Source organism: Hemiscyllium ocellatum, chromosome 25 (assembly GCF_020745735.1).
Source record: "Hemiscyllium ocellatum isolate sHemOce1 chromosome 25, sHemOce1.pat.X.cur, whole genome shotgun sequence".
NCBI classification, from domain to species: domain Eukaryota; kingdom Metazoa; phylum Chordata; class Chondrichthyes; order Orectolobiformes; family Hemiscylliidae; genus Hemiscyllium; species Hemiscyllium ocellatum.
In genome coordinates, this window is record NC_083425.1 from 54,119,558 (window position 1) to 54,142,130 (window position 22,573).

General features: G+C 43.9%; 1 protein-coding gene across 1 annotated transcript in view; it reads right to left on the minus strand.

Annotated features, from left to right (window-relative positions):
- Nucleotides 1-21,005, minus strand: part of srp68 (signal recognition particle 68) — a 59,370-nt gene extending 38,365 nt beyond the window's left edge. Inside the window, exons 1-8 of the mRNA XM_060844364.1 lie at nt 20,769-21,005; nt 18,190-18,256; nt 16,431-16,544; nt 14,328-14,523; nt 9,175-9,257; nt 6,888-6,997; nt 5,292-5,362; nt 2,848-2,988 (exon numbers count right to left, since the gene is read on the minus strand). Coding sequence (XP_060700347.1) covers nt 2,848-2,988; nt 5,292-5,362; nt 6,888-6,997; nt 9,175-9,257; nt 14,328-14,523; nt 16,431-16,544; nt 18,190-18,256; nt 20,769-20,979 — 993 coding nt within the window. The 5' untranslated portion in view covers nt 20,980-21,005. The remainder of the gene's footprint in view (nt 1-2,847; nt 2,989-5,291; nt 5,363-6,887; nt 6,998-9,174; nt 9,258-14,327; nt 14,524-16,430; nt 16,545-18,189; nt 18,257-20,768) is intronic.
- Between the last annotated feature and the right edge of the window lie 1,568 nt (nt 21,006-22,573).

The window sequence follows — 22,573 nt, forward strand, 5'->3', positions numbered from 1 at the left end:
ACCCAGCCAACTCAGCTAACCAACCCCCAACAGTTCTAAAGACAGCTCACCATCACCTTCTCAAGTGCAAGTAGGAATAGGCAATAAATGCTGGCCCAGCCAGTGAAACACACACCCTGTAAATTAACAAAACAAAGCCAGCAACTTCTTCTGCAACCTCTACTGCTGAGAGTGCTGTTGTGGGCCTGGGGGAAGGTAATAGCATGAATAGTGAGGCAGACCTAAGCCAGCCTGAAAGTTTTTTCCAAATTGTATTCTATGCTAAATACTCCTACTCCTTTCCCTCCTCTCTGAAACCTTGCTGGATTAAAACTGGATGTTCTTTTTGAACTTATTTCAGCCATTACCTCACTACTGTTACCTCATTTTTCATGGCCTGGCCCATCTGAATCACCTCCACTCCAACTTACAGCCTTTAAATATCCAAACTGAGCATCAATTGCTCTTCATTCTTAAACTCTACACTGAAACCCTCTAGAATAGATCTGCGCATATTAAAAAAGCAATAGCACCGTCTACTGACAGGAAACTGTACTGTGATTCCAGTGATTGTAAAAAGGTCTATCGCTGCAGAGCTAAAACCTTGACAGCACAAAGCCAATACTTAATTTAAAAAATCACTACTACAAAGAATATTTTTTACAGGAGTGAGTATTAGAGACATACAAAATGGAAACAGGCCCTCTAGCCCAATACATCATGTCGATCAGATTTCCTAAAGTGAACGAGCCCCATTTGCCTGCGTTTGGCACATATCCCTCTAAACCTCTGCTATCCAAGTATCTATCCAAATTTCTTTTAAATGTTGTAATTATATCCACCTTCCCCACTTCCTCTGACAGCTCACTCCATATACAAACCACTGTGTATGTGAAAAAGTTGCCCCCTCTGATCCCTTTTAAATCTTTCCCCCTCACCCTAAATCTATTCTCTCTAGTTTTCAACTCCCCTACCCTGCGGAAAAGACCTTGGTTATTCACCTCAGGTATGCCCCTCATGATTTTATAAATCTCTATAAAGGTTAGCCCTCAGGCTCTCACTCTACAGCGAAAAACGTCCCTGCCAATCCAGCCTCTCATTAAAGCAGTCTTGGTAACATCCTTGTGAATCTTTGCAAACATTCCAGTTTTATAACATTCTTCCTATAGCAGGGTGACCAGAATTGAAGGCAATACTCCAAATGTGCCCTCACCAATGTCTTGTACAGCTGTAATATGACGTCCAAATAACTATACTCAATGCTCTGACCAATGAAAAAGAGCACATCAACCACCTTCTTATCTACCTGTGAGCCACTTTCAAGGAACTATATACCTGCAACCAGAGGTCTCTATTCAACACCACTTCCCTCGGTTCCTATCTTTAATTGTATTCGTTCTGCCCTAGTTTGTCTTAGCAAAATGCAACACCTTGCATTTTTAATGTGAATTAAACTCCATCTGCCATGCTTCAGCTCATTGGCCCAGTTGATCATGATCCAGTTGTATTCTTAGACAACCTCCTCCACTGTCCACCAAACCAACAATTTTGATGTCATCTTCAAATTTACTAAACATACCTTCTATATTTTCTTCCAAACCACTTATATAACTGATGAACTACAGTGGACACAGCACCGATCCTTGCAGTACATCACTAATCACAGGCCTCCAGTCTGAACAATAACCCTCTACCACCACTATAATTAAATTTACAACTTCTTCAGGCTATGTTGTCAGTGCAAACAAATTGTGATACAGAAGGCAAAGGAAGCATGGTGAATGGAAAATAAAACAATAAAATTAACTCTGCGGAAGCATATTTTACTGAAGCTGAGGATTTAGTGTCCTTCTGTCTATTCCACACAACATATGACCATAAGACATAGGACCAAAAAAAACAGGTGCCAGGAATTAAGAAAAATAGAAATTGCTGGAAAAACCCAACAGATCTGTGAGAAAACAGAGTTAACATTTCAGGTGTAGTGACTTTCCTTCAGAAAGTTAAGACATAGGGTTAGTCGTAGGTCATTCAAATCATTGGGTCTAGTATGCCATTCAATACCTAATCTGATAATCCTCAACCTCACAATTCCTGCTCTTTTTCCACAACTCTTAATTCTCAGGTTTATCACAGCCTTGAATATTCTTAGTGACGTAGTCTCTAGATCTCTGTGGTAAAGAATTCCACAGATTCATTACCTTCAGGAGAAATTCTTTACTTGTCTTAAATGTATAACTCTGTACTGTGAGATTGTGCTCTTCGGTCTTGGACTCCCCACAACGGAAAATAACCTCTCCACATCTACACTATCAAACCACCAAAGAACTTTAAATATTTCAATACATCTTCTCTCATCCTTCTCAACTTCAATGAGTATAAGTCAGACCTACTCAATCCTTCCATTAAGACAGTCCTTCCATACTTGGCATTAGCAAGTAAACTTTCTCTGGACATCTCCAATGCCAGTATGTCATTCCATAGATATAAGGAACCAAAGCTATTCACAGTATTCCAGCTGTGGTCTGACTGTATAATTTTAGTGAGACCTCCTTATTTTCATTCACAAAAGAATATTTCCAGATTGAGGGATAAATATTATTTTCTATAAGAGGGAAACCTACCACTGCTGTTCTTCAAATTGGTGCCATGAGATATTTTCCTTTTACCCAAGATGGCAGACGGTCTGATAAAATAAAGAGAGTTCACACAGATGGAAAAAATCAAACAAAAAATACAGCAGATCCTTGGTTAAGAGGAGTATGGCATAAGGTATCAATTGCTAATCCAATCCTTTCCGTCTATCCATCCCATAAATTCTGTTTGAACGCCTTTTACAATCACTTTGCTCCAAGCATAAAGCTGTACCTGTGCAATTGCAGCCTCGTTGTCTGCCAGTCCAAGGAGGAAGATCCGCACTTTGTCGATTTTCACTGGGATGACCCGGCCCCTCCACTTCACTTCACTCATAGTGGCAGCATGCTTTGCTCTGGTCTGTGTTAGCAGTGACTTTGAAAAATGCACATAAATTAACCTCAGAATGAATAAAGTCTCAGAACAATATTTCTAATACCACTTGATCTCAACAAATCCTTTAGCATAAATGAAACAGTGAGTCATAGTGAAAACTGCTCCAGGGATGAGTTAGCTTGGATATAGTGAGCCAAGTGGGCTTTGTGCTGTAAACTCTGGATCAGTGGTGCTGGAAGAGCACAGCAGTTCAGGCAGCATCCAACGAGCAGAAAAATCAACGTTTCGGGCAAAAGCCCTTCATCAGGAATAAATGCAGAGAGCCTGAAGTGTGGAGAGATAAACTAGAGGACGGTGGGGGTGGGGAGAAAGTAGCATAGAGTACAATAGGTGAGTGGGGAGGGGATGAAGCTGATAGGTTGGGGGCGGGGGGCGGGTGGAGTGGATAGGTGGAAAAGAAGCTAGGCAGGTAGGACAAGTCATGGGGACAGTGCTGAGCTGGAAGTTTGGAACTAGGGTGTGGTGGGGGAAGGAGAAATGAGGAAATTGTTGAAGTCCACATTGATGTCCTGGGGTTGGAGTGTTCCAGGGCGGAAGATGAGGCGTTCTTCCTCCAGGCATCTGGTGATGAGGGAGCGCCCAGACTCCATGTCCTCGGCAGAGTGGGAGGGGGAGTTGAAATGTTGGGTCACAGGACAGTGTGGTTGATTGGTGCGGGTGTCCTGGAGATGTTCTCTAAAGCACTCTGCTAAGAGACATCCGCCGACATTTCCGCCACCTCCAAAAAGACCCCACCACCAGGGATATATTTCCCTCCCCATCCCTTTCTGCCTTCCGCAAAGACCGTTCCCTCCGTGACTACCTGGTCAGGTCCACGCCCCCTACAACTCACCCTCCCACCGCAGGAACTATAAAACCTGCGCCTACACCTCCTCCCTCACCTCCATCCAAGGCCCTAAAGGAGCCTTCCACATCCAAAGTTTTCCCTGCACATCCATTAATATCATTTATTGTATCCGTTGCTCCCGATACGGTCTCCTCTACATTGGGGAGACTGGACGCCTCCTAGCAGAGTGCTTTAGGGAACATCTCTGGGACACCCGCACCAATCAACCATACCGTCCTGTGACCCAACATTTCAACTCCCCCTCCCATTCTGCCGAGGACATGGAGTCTGGGCCTCCTTCACCGCCGCTCCCTCATCACCAGACGCCTGGAGGAAAAACGCCTCAACTTCCGCCCTGGAACACTCCAACCCCAGGGCATCAATGTGGACTTCAACAGTTTCCTCATTTCCCCTTCCCCCATCTCACCCTAGTTCCAAACTTCCAGCTCAGCACTGTCCCCATGGCTTGGCCTATCTTCTTTTCCACCTATCCACTCCACCTGCCCCCGACCTATCACCTTCACCCCCCACCCCACTCACCCATTGTACTCTATGCTACCTTCTCCCCACCCCCACCCTCCTCTAGCTTATCTCTCCACGCTTCAGGCTCTCTGCCTTTATTCCTGAAGGGCTTTTGCCTGAAACGTCGATTTTCCTGCTCCTCGGATGCTGCCTGAACTGCTGTGCTCTTCCAGCACCACTAATCCAAAATCTGGTTTCCAGCATCTGCAGTCATTGTTTTTACCCTTTGTGCTGTAAACGCCTATAGTTTTAACAAGTGATGACTACACATCAGTGCAAAGCCTCATCAATAACTACAGGATACTGGAAACCAGAAATGTAGCAGCATTATCTCAGGTAGCACTCCAGCAGGGAATGTAGCTGGATTAGTCACCCAATATGCTAAATACGAGCTAATGAGGCAACTCTATACCTGTGCATGTGGATGAGAAAGGATTTATACAGTAACAAAAACCAAAGCTTAAAATAAATGGTGCCAGAGTGTTGAAAATAATGCTTTCAATCAATAATATCAAGTGCAGGAGAGGTTCTCACTGTCAGGAACAGCCCTGATTAGAATTGGGGGCTGCTTAAATCAAGTTTGTAGTGGTAGCCTTAGATTGTCATTGTTAACCACACTGTAACACAGCAAGTTTAGCCTTGCTGCTGGACCACCCCAGAAGCACAGGATAATCCAGTATACAAACAATTCAATACATCTAAAAAGGTACTGCATCAAAAACATTATCCTCATTTTCAGACAGTGCAGGAAGAGTCCCGGTTTGAGCAATTGCGTATCCCCTGCTCTCTCTCTCTCTCTCTCACCCCGAACAATCAGCAAACAAAGCAAACTGAACAACAAACTTTGGAAGCAACCAATCAGAAAAGGTTACAATTACAACCAATGAAATTTACCCTATTCAATTACAAACGGATTATAAACAGTACTCCTTACATCCAGCAACCCTCCAGCCTCTCCTGATTTCATTCGCATCTGAATCAGTTCTTTCATTGCAGACTGGTCACCTGTTAACAGAGAAAAGTTTTCTCCATAAATATAGACTTCACACTTCAGCACTCACTGCTCTTCTCAGATGGGCTGTGTCGTAAGACAGTCGGAGCATTCTGAAGCAATACTTCAGTTCCTGACTGCTCCACACAGATCCAAGTTTCAGGTCGTAACAAGTAACCTTTAAAATAGACTGAACCACTGACTCCCACACTGAGGGAGAAGGTGGCAAAAGAGAGGGGGAATGAAGCAACACGAAAGCTGATATATTGGGAGGGTCAAAGATAGAAGTAGCAAAAAAATCAGAACAATTCCTACAGTGTGCAAGCAGGCTATTCAGTCCATTGAGTCCACATCGACCTCTGAAGGAGCATCCTATCCAGACTCACTCCTGTACCCCTACATTTCCCATGGCTAATCACAGAGCCTGCACAAAGCCTGGACACTATGGGCAATTTAGCATGACCAATCCACCTAACCTCCACATCATCGGATTGTGGAAGGAAACTGCAGCACCCAGAGGAAATCCATGCAGACAAGGGAAGAACTTGCAAACTCCACACAGTCGCCCAAAGGTGGAATTGAACCCAGGTCCTTGGTGCTGTAAGATTAGATTAGATTAGATTACTTACAGTGTGGAAACAGGCCCTTCGGCCCAACAAGTCCACACCGACCTGCCGAAGCGCAACCCACCCATACCCCTACATTTACCCCTTACCTAACTCTATGGGCAATTTAAGCACGGCCAATTCACCTGACCTGCACATCTTTGGACTGTGGGAGGAAACCGGAGCACACGGAGGAAACCCACGCAGACACGGGGAGAACGTGCAAACTCCACACAGTCGGTCGCCTGAGTCGGGAATTGAACCCAGGTCTCAGGCACTGTGAGGCAACAGTGCTAACCACTGTGCCACCGTGCCGCCCACAAGGGAGCAGTGCTAACCATTGAGCTGCCATGCTGCCCAAATGTACCTAAAGATTGGAATATACCCTCTGAAATGTGTCAATATGTCCAGGGTTTTGCTGGCAGTTGCTGAGATTTAACGTTGAGATTAGGCTTCGAGGAGAATATTTCTCACCTTGGACTATGGGCGACATATATGGCAATGCCAAAAGATAGGTTGCTGCACTTTGGTTATAATGATGCCGCACAATTTGATGCAGAACAATGTTAACATCTGACCTGCAGATGTGTGCACGCGAGAGAGAAAGAAAGACACTAGGAGAGTGAGAGACACAAAACTGTGAGAAGTTCGTTTTAACACACCTCACCAACCTTGAAAAATTTCCAAATTTATGGTAGGAACAGCAAGAGGAAAAATGAGTTTAATGTCATGAGTTGCCCAGGACCATATCTGATGAATGTCCACGTGCACAAGTTATTGGAGATCTACTGTGGAAATCCAGAACTCCAATATGAACACAAGGGTTTCAGATAAGGAGTGGAGATTGGTGCAACAACACAATCATACGGGAAGTGTAGGAATTGTTCAGCTGGTCAAATTGAACGCCTCACTGGGACTTTGTTCACGATCTTACCTATATTATAATCGCAGTAACGTATATTAGGTGAGATCTCCTCCACACGCTGATGGTATAATACCGCCTGTTCATCTGTAAATGCACTAGCTAACTTCTCATAGATTGTCCTGTCAAACATAAAGGCAAATTAGGGTCAAAACTTCCATACTGCATGTAGCTGGGCACTGGAAAAGTGCTGCATGTGCAAGTGTTTGACTGGTCCAGCTGAAATAATGGAGGCAACAGACAGTCACTTGGGAGGCTGTGTATTTACTACCCAACTTTTGACAGTGCTCATTGCTTTTCAACAACAACATGCATCAATGCAGTGCTCTAACACGGAAAAACACTGCAGGCTGTTCCAGTGAGATAGACAAAAATTGAAACTGGTTGACCAAACTAAAGAGAAAGCAAGAACTGCCTATCATATAGTGGCTTGTTTCACTTGAAAGGTAGAATTTAACATATTATAAACAATAGGAAAATAGAAGTAAAGAGATTGGACAAGGAATACCAGAGATAGGGCCGATATGGCTAAAGGCATGATCAGCAATGGTAGGGGGAGGCAAATGGGACGCATAGCTTATAGCTTAAAAAAAATTATATTCTAGTAAAATGCAATGGTTTTTGATGTTTAAATTTGCATGTTCAAATTGAGAAAAACAGTAAGCAACAGTCAAAAACTCAGAAGAACAAAACACTGTGGAGGTAGTGAAGTGGCACAATCTGGTTACAACGTGTTTGTTTCTCACCTCCCCACTGTCCAGAATCCCATACCTGATGAGTAAACAACAGGCAGCACTAGCCACTGATCTGCTGGATGACCAACTTTTCAGTTTCAGGAGCTCAAGGAGTAGATTTGTCAGCTACCCTCACCTCCAGATCAAGTTGGCAACTGGAAAACCCTTTCACAATAAACTGTCTTTACTAAACACAGCAAATTACAGACATAGCAACCTGCAGATGTTAGCGGTACCTGCTGCGTTAAGTCCAACGCTGGTAGATAAATTGAGGAAAATAGGAAACTATCCCTTTGACTGAAGCCTCTGAAGAGTAATTCAAATATACACCCACCCCTTTTCTCACTGCTTCACTGGAATGCACTGCCCGAGGATGGGGTGAAGACAGGGTAAACCGAGGTTTCCGAAGGGAATTGGATCGTTATCTATATAGTAAAACATTGCAGAGCTATGGGGAAAGGGCAGGGCAGTAGGTAAGCCGAGTTGTTCTTTCAAAGAGTGAGCATTGACACAACAGGCTTAATGGCCTCCTTCCATGCTACAACTACTTACTACCCTAACATCATTCACGAGAAATCCTGCCACACCCACCTCCATACTTCAACCTTACGCAAATCCTGTAATGAAGAATATCGAAATGATTGCTGCTAAAGATAATATATCTTGATCTTGGCATTGAGGAGGTTAGGTCAAGGTGCTTAGAACTGACAATGTCCACATCATTCAACAAAATATCTTCAACAGTCATGGAATGACTTGGCCACCACTTGTCTTGGGCTACTGACCACTAGGTAACAAACATCTGAAGAGATGTTCCAGACTATTGTCTGAAATTTCCACATCTGCCCAGTCTCCCCAACCATCAAGATAACGCACATCACCATTAACCAAAGGTTTAACAAAAATAGCCACATCAATAAATTACAATAGGAAGAGGACATGGGTTTGATATTCCGCAATGTGAAGTCAGTCAATGAGCCACTCAAAGTTCCCTATAATATACAAGTCTCAAGTCAGAATGGTGCTATTATAATACCTCAAGAACTTTAACACCAATCAATTGGTACATCTGCAAAGGATGTGCAACCACCCGTGCTTTTACTGCAACATGCTGGTTGTAGTATGAATGATTGACTCATTCAGCTGACTTTGTCAGTACTTCAATATCCTGAAAGAGCAACAACGGAGAACAAGAACAGCAACGAGATGGAAATCCATTTTTTGAAATTAGAGATAATTCTGCTTGGACATTTATCGTGCTTTCATTGAATACCGAACTTAACTCTCTTGTGGGTTGTCACTGGCATAATGGCTGAAGTGCTGCCAGGTGGTATTCCATCATCACCACAAAAGATGGCAACACGTGCAGAACGCCAACGTTGACCGCATTCCCAAAACCAATGAAAAAAACCTCATACACCCAGGACCAAACAGGAAGCAAGACTATGGCATGATATTGACAAGGAGGTGGAAGGCAGTGGGAGGGCATGGAACAGAACCACACATGGTGTACATTGAGAAGGTGAACATAAAGAGTGCTGCTGTAAAAATGAAAAATCACTCACTTGCATTTGTGCAGAGCCTGCATAGCACTTTTCCAATCCTGTAGCTCAAAACTCAGCATGCCCTTAAGATAGGCAGTGTATGCCTGAAATAAATGCAAAGCAGTCAGCACAGAAAGCATCTGCTATGATATAACAACAAGCAACAGAGCCATACAACACTTTAGCCCATCAAACCGAGTAACAAAACAGGGATCACGGGCAAAATGTTAATAGCAGGTTCCCACTGTAGTTTCATACTGCTGGATGATGAACAAATATGCGCAATACACAGAATTAACAGAGACAGACCATTTGTCACAACTGAATGTGTGCTGATTCCACACAGGCTTCTATCTCTTCTGACCATGCACTGATCTCTCTCCAGTGCCTCTCACTCATGTCTGCAACAAGTTACCCCTCTGTCACCCCATGGGACAGCCAGAGTAGCTTGACCAGCTGCTCTCACAGTAGTATAAACTGTGCCAGCAAGAATTTAATGTGTAACAACCTTGTCTTTTCATTTTAGTGTTCGTTAAAATTTGTGTAGTGAAATGAGAAAGAATTGTTTCAAAACCAGTTTTTTCAAAGGAGTTTGCCTAGTTGGAAATTACCTGATAGCCATGGCAAGTATCATAAACAGTTGTTTCTAAACATAAGGGGGGGGGATCAGAAGGGAATTAGAGTTTTAATTACTATGTTAAATTCTGCTGGTTTATAATAGTTAACCTGCAACGAAAGTTTAATAACTTGTAGAAAATAATAATAAATAGTCACTCTTGTTTTGTACAGAAACCTGATCTGCAGTTTCTATCAATGCAGGTCTGAAAATCAGGTAACTTTCAGCTGTACTTACTGTAGAATCTTTAACTTTTGCAACAAATCTAGAAATAGCAGTGCTACCCTCACGAGTCGCAACTATGGACATCTGACAGCTCTGTAGAGTTAGTCTCCTGTTTGAGAAGATGAGAAGTGTCCTGAATGTGGAATGGGTATCCTTATAGTCACTGTTATGGTGAAGCAATGGGAGGGAAGAATGTTCTGCTTGATGCAAGGGAATAATGGACGACTCACAGAAAGATCAGAGTAGAAGCTCCAACAGAGCTGATTGGTAAGTAGTTGCTAAGGTCAAGTATATCTTCACAACTTCTAGTGGTTTTTAATTTTGACGGGCTGCATTCTGTAATAACAAGGAACAGGAAAAAAAAGGCCCTGGAGAAACTGACATTATTTTATATTAAACATCTTCCAAAAGGGTTAAAAACTGGACAAGTTATACCTGGGCAGGACTGAGACTGATATCCTAAGGGGAGTATTTGCCAGCCTAGTTGGGGAGGATTTAAACTAAATTGGCAGGGGATGGGAACCTATATAAAGAATCAGAGGAAGGGGACAAGAACGGAAGACACGAAGACGAATAAGTGAAGTGACACACAGAGGAGTCAAAGGCCAGAACCAAACAAGACCATACTAAAAAAAATAGCAGGAACAGGAGAAGGAACATTAAACTGACAAGCTTTAAGACTTTATGCCTGAATGCTTGGAGCATTCAAAACAAAGTGGATGAATTAATCGCAGAAATAGATATAAACAGGTATGGAATAGTTGGGAATTACTGAGACATGGCTGCAGATGACCAGAGATGGGAACTGAACATCTCGGGGTATTCAGTATTTGGGAAAGACAGACTAAAAGGAAGAGGTGGTGGTGTTGCATTACTGGTTAAAGAAAATATAAACACAATATTGTGTTTATATATCAGCACAGACAATGTCCAACCAGTGTGAGTAGAAGTGAGAAATACCAAGGGACAATAAACATTAGTGGGGGTGATATATAGATACCTAAACATGAGGATGTTGGGAATGGCATTAATTATGGGTGACTTTAATCTGCATATAGACTGTGCAAATCAACTCAGTCACAATACCATAGAGGAGGAACTCCTAGAGTGAGTATGGGATGGTTTTCTGCACCAATATGTTGAGGAACTAACTAGAGAACAGGTCATCTTAGACTGGATGTGATGCAGAGAGAAAGGAATAAAATCGGTAATGTTGCTGACAGACATCTATCAGGGATGAGCAACCATAATACAGAATTGAGGTCGTGATTCATTCGCTGAGCTGATGTGTTTTCTGCAGACATTTTCTCACCTTGCTAGGTGACATTGCCAGTGTGTCTTCAATAAAGTGTTGGTGCTCTGTCCTGCCTGGTATATATGTGCCTCTGTTTTTTAGTACTTTCGGTTCTGTGCCTGAGTGATTCCTAAAGTAGAAATCTTTATAAGGATGGAGAGGGAGTAGTTGATTCTGAGACCTGCGCCCTGAACCTTAATATGGGTAACGACAATGATATGAGGTGTGAGTTGGCTATGGTTTGGGATATTATCGAAAGGAATGACAACAGGTGGGCAATGGCATATATTCAAAGAGAGAATGGATCAATTAAAATATTGTTTATTCCTGTCAGGTGCGAAAGTGCAAAGAGAACATTGGCCAAACCACGACTTATGAAAGGAGCTAAAAGGAAACCAATAGAGCTGAAGCTTGGGAACAATTTAGAAGTCGGCAAAGGAGGACCATGGGATTGACTAAGGAGGGAAAATAGAATATGAAAGAAAGTTTGCAAGGAATGTTAGAGACAACTGTAAAAGTTTCAACAAGGTACATAAAGGAAAAAGATTGGTGAAAACTAATGTAGATCCATTACAGTCAAAAACAGGGAACTTTACAATGAAGAACAAAGAAATAGCCGCCAAAGTAAATTTGTGGTTTACTCCCCTGCCTTCATGATGGAGATCTCAAATAACATAGCAGAAATGATGGGGAAAGTAGGGTTTAGTGAGAAGGAGGAACAACCAAATCTGTTTAGTAGAGAAATGGTGTTGGATGGGATTGAAGGCTGATAATCCACAGTGCCTGATAACCCAAATCCCAGAGTACATCAGTGGTCAACTTCTGAGGTTCTTCAGACTCTGGGACAGTTCCTGCAGATTGAAGGGCAGCGAATGTAACCTCACTGTTTAAAAAAGGGGGTAGAGAGAAAACAGGGAATTATAGATCAGCGAGTCTGCTGTTGGGTACTGGGGAAGATGCTGGAGTCCATTTTCAAGGATTTTATAGCGATGCACTTAGAAAACAGTGGTAGAACCAGACACAGTCAGCCTGGATTTACAAAGGGAAAATCATGTGAACAGATTTAATTTGTTTAAGAATGTAACTAGTGAGTTGATGGGGAGGAGCCATGAATGCGGATTATTTGGACTTTCTGAATGCTTTTGACAAAATCCCCACGAGAGGTTAATGTGCAAAATTCAAGTGCAAGAGAGTAGGGGCAGTGTATTGAGAAAGTTGGAAAATTGGCTAACAGGCAGGAAACAAAAAGTGGAAATGAATGGCAGGCAGTGACCAGTGGAGTACCACAGGGATCAGTACTAGGAACCATAGCTATTCACAATACGTATTTAATTATGTTAATAAACTGAACATAATATCTCAAAATTTGCAGATGACACAAAACTGGGTGCAAAGGGGATCTGTGAGAAGGCTGTAGAGATGCTACAGTGTGATTTGGTCTGGCTGAGTGAGTGGGAAAATGCATGGCCTAGATGTAGTACAGGTAGTTACAGAGTCATAGAGACGTACAGCATGGAAACAGACCCTTCGGTCCAACCCGTCCATGCCGACCAGATATCCCAACCCAATCTAGTCCCACCTGCCAGCACCCAACCCATATCCCTCCAAAATCTTCCTATTCATATACCCATCCAAATGCCTCTTAAATATTGCAATTGTACCAGCCTCCACCACTTCCTCTGGCAGCTCATTCCATACATGTACCAGCCTCTGCGTGAAAAGGTTGCCCCTTAGGTCTCTTTTATATCTTTCTCCTCTCACTCTAAACCTATGTCCTCTAGTTCTGGACTCCCTGACCCCAGGGAAAAGACTTTGTCTATTTATCCTATCCATACCCCTCATAATTTTGTAAATGTCTATAAGGTCACCCCTCAGCATCCGACCCTCCAGGGAAACAGCCCCAGTTCTTCAATAACACAATGGTTGTGTTCTTGTGTGACTCTGTGCTATATAAAAATCACGCTGTAAAAACAGCACAGAGTGTAGGCGGTGCAAACAAGTTACAGCCAACACAGGTTTTAAAAAGTTTGCGCTTGAGAAACAGCATCCCCTATTCATCAATCATGTTCCAGCCAATTCGCATTGATGAAATAAGCGTGTTATAACAGAATGACCTATGTAATGTGAATAAATGATATACACCCTGGTAGCAAAAATAGGAAGGCAGATTATTTAAATTGCTGTAAATGTTCAATAAGATCTGGGTGTCCTTGGGCGCCAGTCGCTGAAAGTAAGGGTGCAGGTGCAGCAGGCAGTAAAGACATCAACCTGTATGTTGGCTTTCCCAGCGAGAGTACAGAAATAAGGATACCTTACTGCAACTGTACAGGAAATTGATGAGGCCACACCTGGAATACCGTGAGCAGTGTAGGTCTCCTTATCGGAGGAAGGATGTCCCTGCTGTAGAGGGAGGGCAGCAAAGGTTTAACTAATGGATTCCTGGGATGGCAGGACTGGTGTGTGAGAACAGACTGTGTTGGTTGGGATTACATTCACTGAAATTTGGGGGATTGGAGAGTCCATTGAAATCTTTAAATTCTGACAAGACTAAACAGGTTAGATGCAGGAAGGATGTTTCACCCAAAGAATGGGGAGTCTCTGGAACTTGCTACCACAGAAAGTGGGTGAGAATAAAACATTTTATGTTTTCAAGGAGGAGATAGCTCGTGGTTAAAAGGTTCAACAAGTGTGGGGAAAGATAGGATTAGGGTATTGAACTCTGTGATCAGCCAATTCCATAACCAATGATCGAACTGGCTCAAGGAATTAAATGACCTTCTCCTGCTCCTACATTTCTAAGTAGAGCAGGGCAGAAGAGTCTCTCTGTATTAATGGGAGCTTGAGCAGAGATAAAGCAACTGGCTTCTGGAAACAAAGGGTGATGCAAAGATCACAGCTGCTGAACGGGGTCAAAATCTTCCCAAAATATAAAAGCACCGAGAGCGAAGGACGAAGCTGCCACTGCGTCCCCACCACTAAAATAAAATAAACTGCCAAAGATTCGATTCTTCTAAAATTACTCTCCCCCATTTTGTTTACCTGAGCTTCCAATTTTGTTTTTGCATCAACACGGTCACTCTCACACAGACGTTCCAGCTCCTCTGCATGCTTGACAGCTTTCCGGAGCCGAGAGAACAGATGGAATCGTTTCCGCGGTTCAGTATTTGCCTCCTGTTTTAACTGCATGGCGTAACTCCAGGCTCGCTCAGCATCCATTAGAACCAGCAGTAAATACCTACACATGGGGGGGGGGGAAAAGAGGAGGAGGCTGATTAGACTGGGCACTGCACATCCACCAGTAAATTCAACATTCACAACATGAAACACTGCTGACCATAGTCACTCACTCAGCTCTCAAAGCACCTTCCACAGTTCAGATAGGTACACAGTTTAAGCAGTAATCTGGGGTTGGATGATCCACAAAAACTCTGACTGCCCTATCTTCAGTGGCCATGCTTTCAGCCACTCCAGTTGTAAGGTCTGGATATGCCTCCTTCTATATTGCAACAAATTTATGAAACCTCTCCAGCTCCATTTCTCCTCCAAGATCCTCCTTAAAACCTCTTTTCTTAGTTACCCACATTAATCTGCTTTGGACCAACAGCACTTCAGTGAGGTGTTTTGGATGTTTTCTTGTTTTAGATTAGATTACTTACAGTGTGGAAACAGGCCCTTCGGCCCAACACGTACACACCGACCCGCGGAAGCAAAACCCACCCGTACCCCTACATTTGCCCCTTACCTAACACCGTGGGCAATTTAGCGTGGCCAATTCACCTGACCTACACATCTTTGGACTGTGGGAGGAAACCGGAGCACCCGGAAGAAACCCACACAGACACGGGGAGAATGTGCAAACTCCACACAGACAGTTGCCTGGGGCGCTGGCGCTGTGAGGCAGCAGTGCTAACCGCTGTGCCACCGTGTTTTATGGGTAACAAGTCAGTTATTACGTCAGAACACACAACTGTTAAGAAAATGGCTCACTGTAAGTTCTGCGTGCTCATTAGCTGAAACTGGATTACAATGTTTACATCACAAGAAAATCCACCTTTATGTATTGATGGAATATATTATTACCAATTCATCATGTGTGTACATAGGGTTTCCATCATCATTGCACACAGCATGAAGCCACAAGTACCACGAACCCTTACAATTATTAATGAATACATGTATTCATTAGCAGATAATTTGAGGCACATTAACAACAGACTGTGATTGGGGTTCGATTAAAAATGAGCTAACAACACTGAAGCAGTTCCTTCAAAAAGTCACCCAAACTCCACTAATTTGAATGAGGAACAAACAAAATAGAAATTATATTATAAATAGGATTGCACTTCTTGGATTTGGAGGGTCGGACCCAGGGATAGGTTGTCTGAGGGTCTAAGGTTAAACATCTACATCCCCAATGTTGTTTTATTCCAAATGCTTCAGTACCCAGGCTTCGAGATTTGGGAAGGATTGTTACTTTTCTCAGCACTCCTGGGTTATTAATTTATAAACCTTACATCAAAACATCAGTCTCCATTAGGTTACTATACCTACCATGTTTAAAACAATTAGAAATTTTGTTTGGGAAATGATTTGAATCAGCATTATTTCTATCAGCTGTATTACTGGTGGCTTTGCAATAGACATGGTGGAAATTCGCAGACTGTAGTGTTAAGTACTAGGATTCCTAGTACCTCACTAGAAACGAACAGGTGGAACTAGGGGAATGTGTTCTGCCAGCTTGCAATAAATAATAGCACCCACCATTCCGCAACAGCATAGCAACATGATAGTTTATTTTGTGCAGTTTCTTATAAAACATAAACACTTCCCTTCTCTGGAACAGCACAATATCTCTGCAGATTGTGTTTTAATTCGCTACAAATGTATTTGTACAAAAGTGCTAGTGCATTGGACATACAAAGTACTAAATTAGTTCCATTCTATCTCAGCAGAGTTGGACCTACCTGACCATAGTGTCCCACTTGGAGACTCAGGAGGGGATTGGAAGCAGCTCACGTCATTCACGAAGAGCCACAAACAATAAAAATTTTGTGGCCGAAGTTTCCCTCCAGCACTGAATAGACTAGCTTCTTATGGATACCCACACATTAAGGATGAAAGTAGAGATTTCCAGTCTCCTACCTGTTATCTGACAGAATTTCTGTGGTGACCTTCTTGCCTGTGAACTTGTGTTTGTTCCCCATTTTAAAGCCAAGTGCCTTTCTGAGGCGACGGAGTCTGCGTGAACAGTAACCCCTACAGCCAGGTAAAGAGAAACAGTTAGTGATGACACAGTCAGCCCTCACCATAAATCCGTGAACAGTACAGGAACTGCAGCCAAACAGCCACCACAACACTAATGCAGATGTGCACATAAAGCAATAACCACAACATCTCCACAGGTGCAGAGGGGACAATAACTGAATGCTCATAAAATCACAGTGTAGAACAAAGTCATACAGCCCATCGGTCAGTGTCAGTTTTTTGACAGCTATTCAGTCCCCACTCCCTTAGACATTTACAAGGTTTCTGACTCTAGCCATTTTCCCCACATTTCAGAACTTAGCTGTAGGCAAAAAAAAAAAAATTCATGCCTAGCATTGTTGATATACAATAGTATATCCCAATTAACAGAAGACACATGATCACTGTCCTCCAAACTTAACAGCGTCAAGGTTAAAATGTATTAATTTAGCCTGGACTGAACACTGCTATGTACAAAGAATTGTATGCAGATGTACTTAAAAGGCAAAAATATGCCTATCCAAGAGAGGATAGATGGCAAGGGTTTGCAAGTGATGAAGGAAAAGCATGGTCTAAGCCAAAAGCACAAAAGGATTAAAGGAGGAAACAGATGTTTTTGAAAAGAAGTAGAGAAGACAGAGAAAATCTTTTGTCTCTATCATAAAGAAAATCCTTGCTCAATTCTAGTTTAAAAAACAGCAAATAAGTTTGATTCAAAGGGTTCTCAAAATATTTATTTGATCAGATCAGAGAGGGGAAAGGTCCACTCAGCCTCTCAAATCAATTCCAGCATTCAGTCAGATCAAGGCTGATCTGCGCCTCAACTGCATTTAGCTGCCTTTGGTCACATATCTTCAAAGCTTAAGCAGGTTTTGACCATGAGATTTCTGTTTACAAGGAGAAATCAACGATCATCTTAAAACACAAAAGGATTGTGAAAGAGTAGCAAAAACTTCCAGCTCGGCGAGCAGAACCACAACAACGGATACCCGAGCTACAAATCTTCAATCAGATTTTAAAGTATGAAAATATTTTGGCTGAATAGCCTCTTATTGCATTGTGGGGATTCTATGAAAATAGAGATCATTGGTGCTATGCGTTGGCAATTCCCACAACACCGTGTCAGTTTGAGGGCATCTTTTGGCTGCTTATCAAACAAAGCGCATTAACAAGGTCCTGAATTTCTGTAATCTATTTGGTTTTGGAAGGAGGTTGGTTTAAGTAGCAAGACTGGCCTATAATCTATGGTTGGTTACTATCTCAATATGCAATTTGGGAAAAGGAAACAGAGTGGGAACCCTTCACTGGAGAAAGATATTCACATCTCACACTGAGTAACTGTGTATTTAAACGCATGGGTGGAGAATGTAATCCACAGCTCTTTGTCACAATATTACTGTATACTAGTAAAAGTATAGGAATCAGGTTACCCTGGAAACTCCTCACTGCAAAAAACACACTGCTGGGCCAAGTGGAATTAGCTTGTGGGGGAAGAGTGGTTAAAAATTATGGCATTTTTCTGTACCATTTGCACTGATATTGTCTGACTATGGTTCCCCAATCTGTCATATGGATATAACTGGCCACACCAAGAAAATGTAATCCCAACTTCCATATCCTGCACATGAACATCAACAGAGTATCATAACCCATCCACCTGTATCTTTGGTAGTCTTCATGTCGTAGGCCATGTTGTTGCTGAGAGTCCTTAATGATCTGCAGGACTAGAATTCAGATATTGAGGAAAATAATTTGTAAATGACAAGGGGCTTGGCTGCTTCACTCAAAGGCAGTGAAATGCATAAAGTAATCAGTGGTGCCAAATAACGCACGCCAGGATAGCGGCTTCTTGAAATCAGATTTGACCTGGTCTTGCCGTAGCAGCTGGCCAAGATCTACAGTCGAGGGAGACAAAAACAGAAGTTACTGGAAAGGCTCACAAGGTCGAGCAACATCTTTGAAGAGAAATCAGAATTGATGTTTGACGCTTTCTCAAAACATTAACTCTGATTTCTCTCCACAGATGCCGACAGACACGCTGTGCTTTCCCAGCAATTTCTGTTTTGGTTTCTGATTTAAAGCATCCGCAGTTTTTTTTTAGATTAGATTAGATTAGATTACTTACAGTGTGGAAACAGACCCTTCGGCCCAACAAGTCCACACCGACCCACCGAAGCGCAACCCACTCATACCCCTACATTTACCCCTTACCTAACACTACGGGCAATTTAGCATGGCCTATTCACCTGACCCGCACATCTTTGGACTGTGGGAGGAAACCGGAGCACCCGGAGGAAACCCACACAGACACGGAGAGAACGTGCAAACTCCACACAGTCAGTCGCCTGAGTCGGGAATTGAACCTGGGTCTCAGGTGCTGTGAGACAGCAGTTATAGTCATAGAGATGCACAGCATGGAAACAGACCCTTCGGTCCAATCCGTCCATGCCGACCAGATATCCCAACCCAATCTAGTCCCACCTGCCAGCACCCGACCCATATCCCTCCAAACCCTTCCTATTCATATTGTCCTGGCTAGTGTTGAGGTTTTGAGTATTGTTGGAACTGCACCCATCCAGGAGAATTCTATTACATTCTTGACTTGTACCATTGTAGATGACAGGCTTTGGGGAGTCAGGGAGTGACTTAATGTCTGCAGTTTTCCTAGTCTCTGACCTGCTCTTATAACCATTTGTGTTTATATGCTGGGTCCAGTTGAGTTTCTAGTCAATGGTAACCTCCAGGATATTGATAGTGGGGGAATTCAGTGGTGGTAACACCTTTGAATGTCAAGAGGTGGTGGTTAGATTGTCTCTTATTACAGATGGCCACCGCTGGCTTTTATGTGGCGCAAATGTTATTTATCCCTTGTCACCCCAAGCCTGGATATTATCCAGATCTTGTTGCATTTGAGTATGAACTGCTTCAGTATCTGAGGAGTCGTAAATAAAGCCATAGAGATGTACAGCATGGAAACAGACCCTTTGGTCCATGCCGACCAGATATCCCAACCCAATCTAGTCCCACCTGCCAGCACCCGGCCCATATCCCTCCAAATCCTTCCTATTCATATACCCATCCAAATGCTTCTTAAATGTTGCAATTGTACCAGCCTTCACCACATCCTCTGGCAGCTCATTCCATACATGTACCACCCTTTGCATGAGAAAGTTGCTCCTTAGGTCTCTTTTATATCTTTCCCCTCTCACCCTAAACCTATGCCCTCTAGCTCTGGACTCCCTGACCCCAGAGAAAAGACTTTGTCTATTTATCCAATCCATGCCCCTCATAATTTTGTAAACCTCTATAAGGTCACCCCATAGCCTCCGACGCTCCAGGGAAAACAGCCCCAGCCAGTTCAGCCTCGCACTGTAGCTCAAATCCTCCAACCCTGGCAACATCCTTGTAAATCTTTTCTGAACCCTTTCAAGTTTTACAACATCTTTCCAATAGGAAGGAGACCAGGATTGCACGCAATATTCCAACAGTGGCCTAACCAATGTCCTGTTCAGCCGCAACATGACCTCCCAGCACTCCAATGTCTATGAATACATGAATTCATACAGTAAAGGCAGTACTATGCAGGTTCACTCTGGTGTCAGTTTCTTTCTCTCTCCTCCTGCACTGTCCTCACCACGTGCTGTTCTTCTCCCTTTTAAAACTGCTGTTGTTTTGACTTTTTTTCCCAAAGTTCCAAAACATGCAACAGCATATGAAACAGTAATTGTTGCTCCTGGAATTTGAGGAAATCACCTCCAACACTTAAAATACCTCAAAAAAAAGTCTATAGGTTTTCTACAGCTGAGGTAATTACGCTGTTTTCCCAACCACCCAAGTCCCTGCCATGGTCAACCTCTCTCCATTCCCCCTAATGGTTTATCTACCTTCTATCATATCACCTGCTTCCCCTTTTGCCGTCCCCACCAGGATACCCTAATTCTCCATTTACACCCCCCCCCCCCCCCATTTCCCTTCTCCCACCTCTCCCCTTCCCCCTCTGGGGGCGGGGGGGGAGGGGAATCACCCTTCCTCCCCTCTCCGGCCCCCCGCTTCTCCCTCTCCCCACGCCCCTGTCTCCCTGCCCCTGGGGCCTCCAACCCCCTCTGGGCACTGACACGTAATCCTTGATGCCGGGACCGCTCTCCACCGGCGGCTGCCCCGAGCCCCGAGCCGAGACCGCGGTCGGCAGCTCACTGGGCGCGGCCCCGGAGAGCAGCGCGCTCAGGCCAAGGATACTCTCCAGGCTCAGAGTGGCTCCCAGCTCCACCACTTGGTTATCCTTCTCATCAGCTGCATCCTCCCTCGTTGTCGCCATATTCACCGGCATGACGGGAAATCGGAGGACCGGCCAGCCGCGCCGCACGCCGGGATATTGGAGGTCTTGTGGGAGGGGCGGGGGGGACGAAGGCATGAGATCCCGGGATGATGGAGGACTGGCAGACCGCATGGCATGCCGGGATAACAGAGGACTGGCAGACCGCATGGCATGCCGGGATAACAGAGGACTGGCAGACCGCATGGCATGCCGGGATAACAGAGGACTGGCAGACCGCATGGCATGCCGGGATGATGGAGGACTCATCGTCTGCTGCTGGACTTTCAAGATGTAAATAATGGAGTTTCTAACTGTTACTGTGACAACCGGAGTGAAGAAAGCTCAGGCTGTAAGTGTAGCTGTATGTTTTTAAGCGGAAGAAAATGATGCATGTAAATAGGATATCTTAAAGCAGCAATCTAGATCAGAGTGGTGCTGGAAAAGCACAGCAGGTCAGGCAGGAGAATCAATGTTTCAGGAATGAGGCAGGGAGCCCCTGGGACTGAGAGATAAATGGGAGGGTGTGGGGCTGGGAGAAGGTAGCAAAGAGCGCAGTAGGTGGATGGAGGTGATAGGTCAGAGGGGAGGGCGGTGTGGATAGGTGGGAAGGGGGATAGGCAGGTCATGAGTGTGGGATATAGGTAAAGTAGTGTTACTTCTGCAAGGTAAATGACCTCGCACCAGTGTATAATTGTTTCAGCCAAGAGCTAGAGTCAACAAGAATGGAAACTATGTGAAGGAAATACATAATTGTTTTTGTATTAGCTGAAATGTGCCTGTAAAGAATGATAGATATTACAGACAAACAGATAATGTGCTGTGAGGGGAGGGGGTTAAGCTGGATATGCCAGTACAAACAGTAGTTATAAGCACCTGTATCCCGCTTCTGCAAAAACAAGAACAAACCACAATCAAGAAGTCATAAGGTCATAAGTAAGGGAGGGTATACCTAACAATGGCCCATAGCAGGATGTGGTCAAACGGCCTTGTGAGGCCAGAAATAAGCATTTTGTCACAGACAAGGACGGATAAGGCAAGAGATGAACAAGAATAATGGGCGCCGGTCTTAGAGAGGTGGGAGATGTAAACAGAGGAGGAGCAATGGGAGGAGAGAATAGAAACCAAATTACATTAATGTTGTGTACTGGTTGAATTCAGTGTGTGTGTGTGTGTGTGTGTGTGTCCCTGCCTTGTGGACAGTGGACACCACATCCTTTTGCAAGAGTAAAATAAATGACACTACTGATTCAGATCTTGTCTCGGACTGAAATTATTGAAGTGAGTGAGCTTTGTTTCTCACATGGGGACAGTGCTGAGCTGGAAAATTGGAACTGAGGTGAGGTGGGGGAAGGGGAAATGAGGAAACTGGTGAAGTCCACATTGATGCCCTGGGGTTGAGGGGTCCTGAGGCAGAAGATGAGGCGTTCTTCCTCCAGGCATCGGGTGGTGAGGGAGCGGCGGTGGAGGAGGCCCAGGGCCTGCATGTCCTCGAGTTGCAATGTTGGGCCATGGGGTGGTGGGGTTGATTGGTACAGGTGCCCAGAGATGTTCCCTGAAGCACTCTGCAAGAAAGCATCTAATCTCCCCAATGGAGAGGAGACTGTATCGGGAGCAATGGATACAATAAATGACATTGGTGGATGTGCAGGTGAAACTTTGGATGTAGAAGGCTCCTTTGGGGCCTTGGATGGAGGTGAGGGAGGAAGTGTGGGCATAGGTTTTGCAA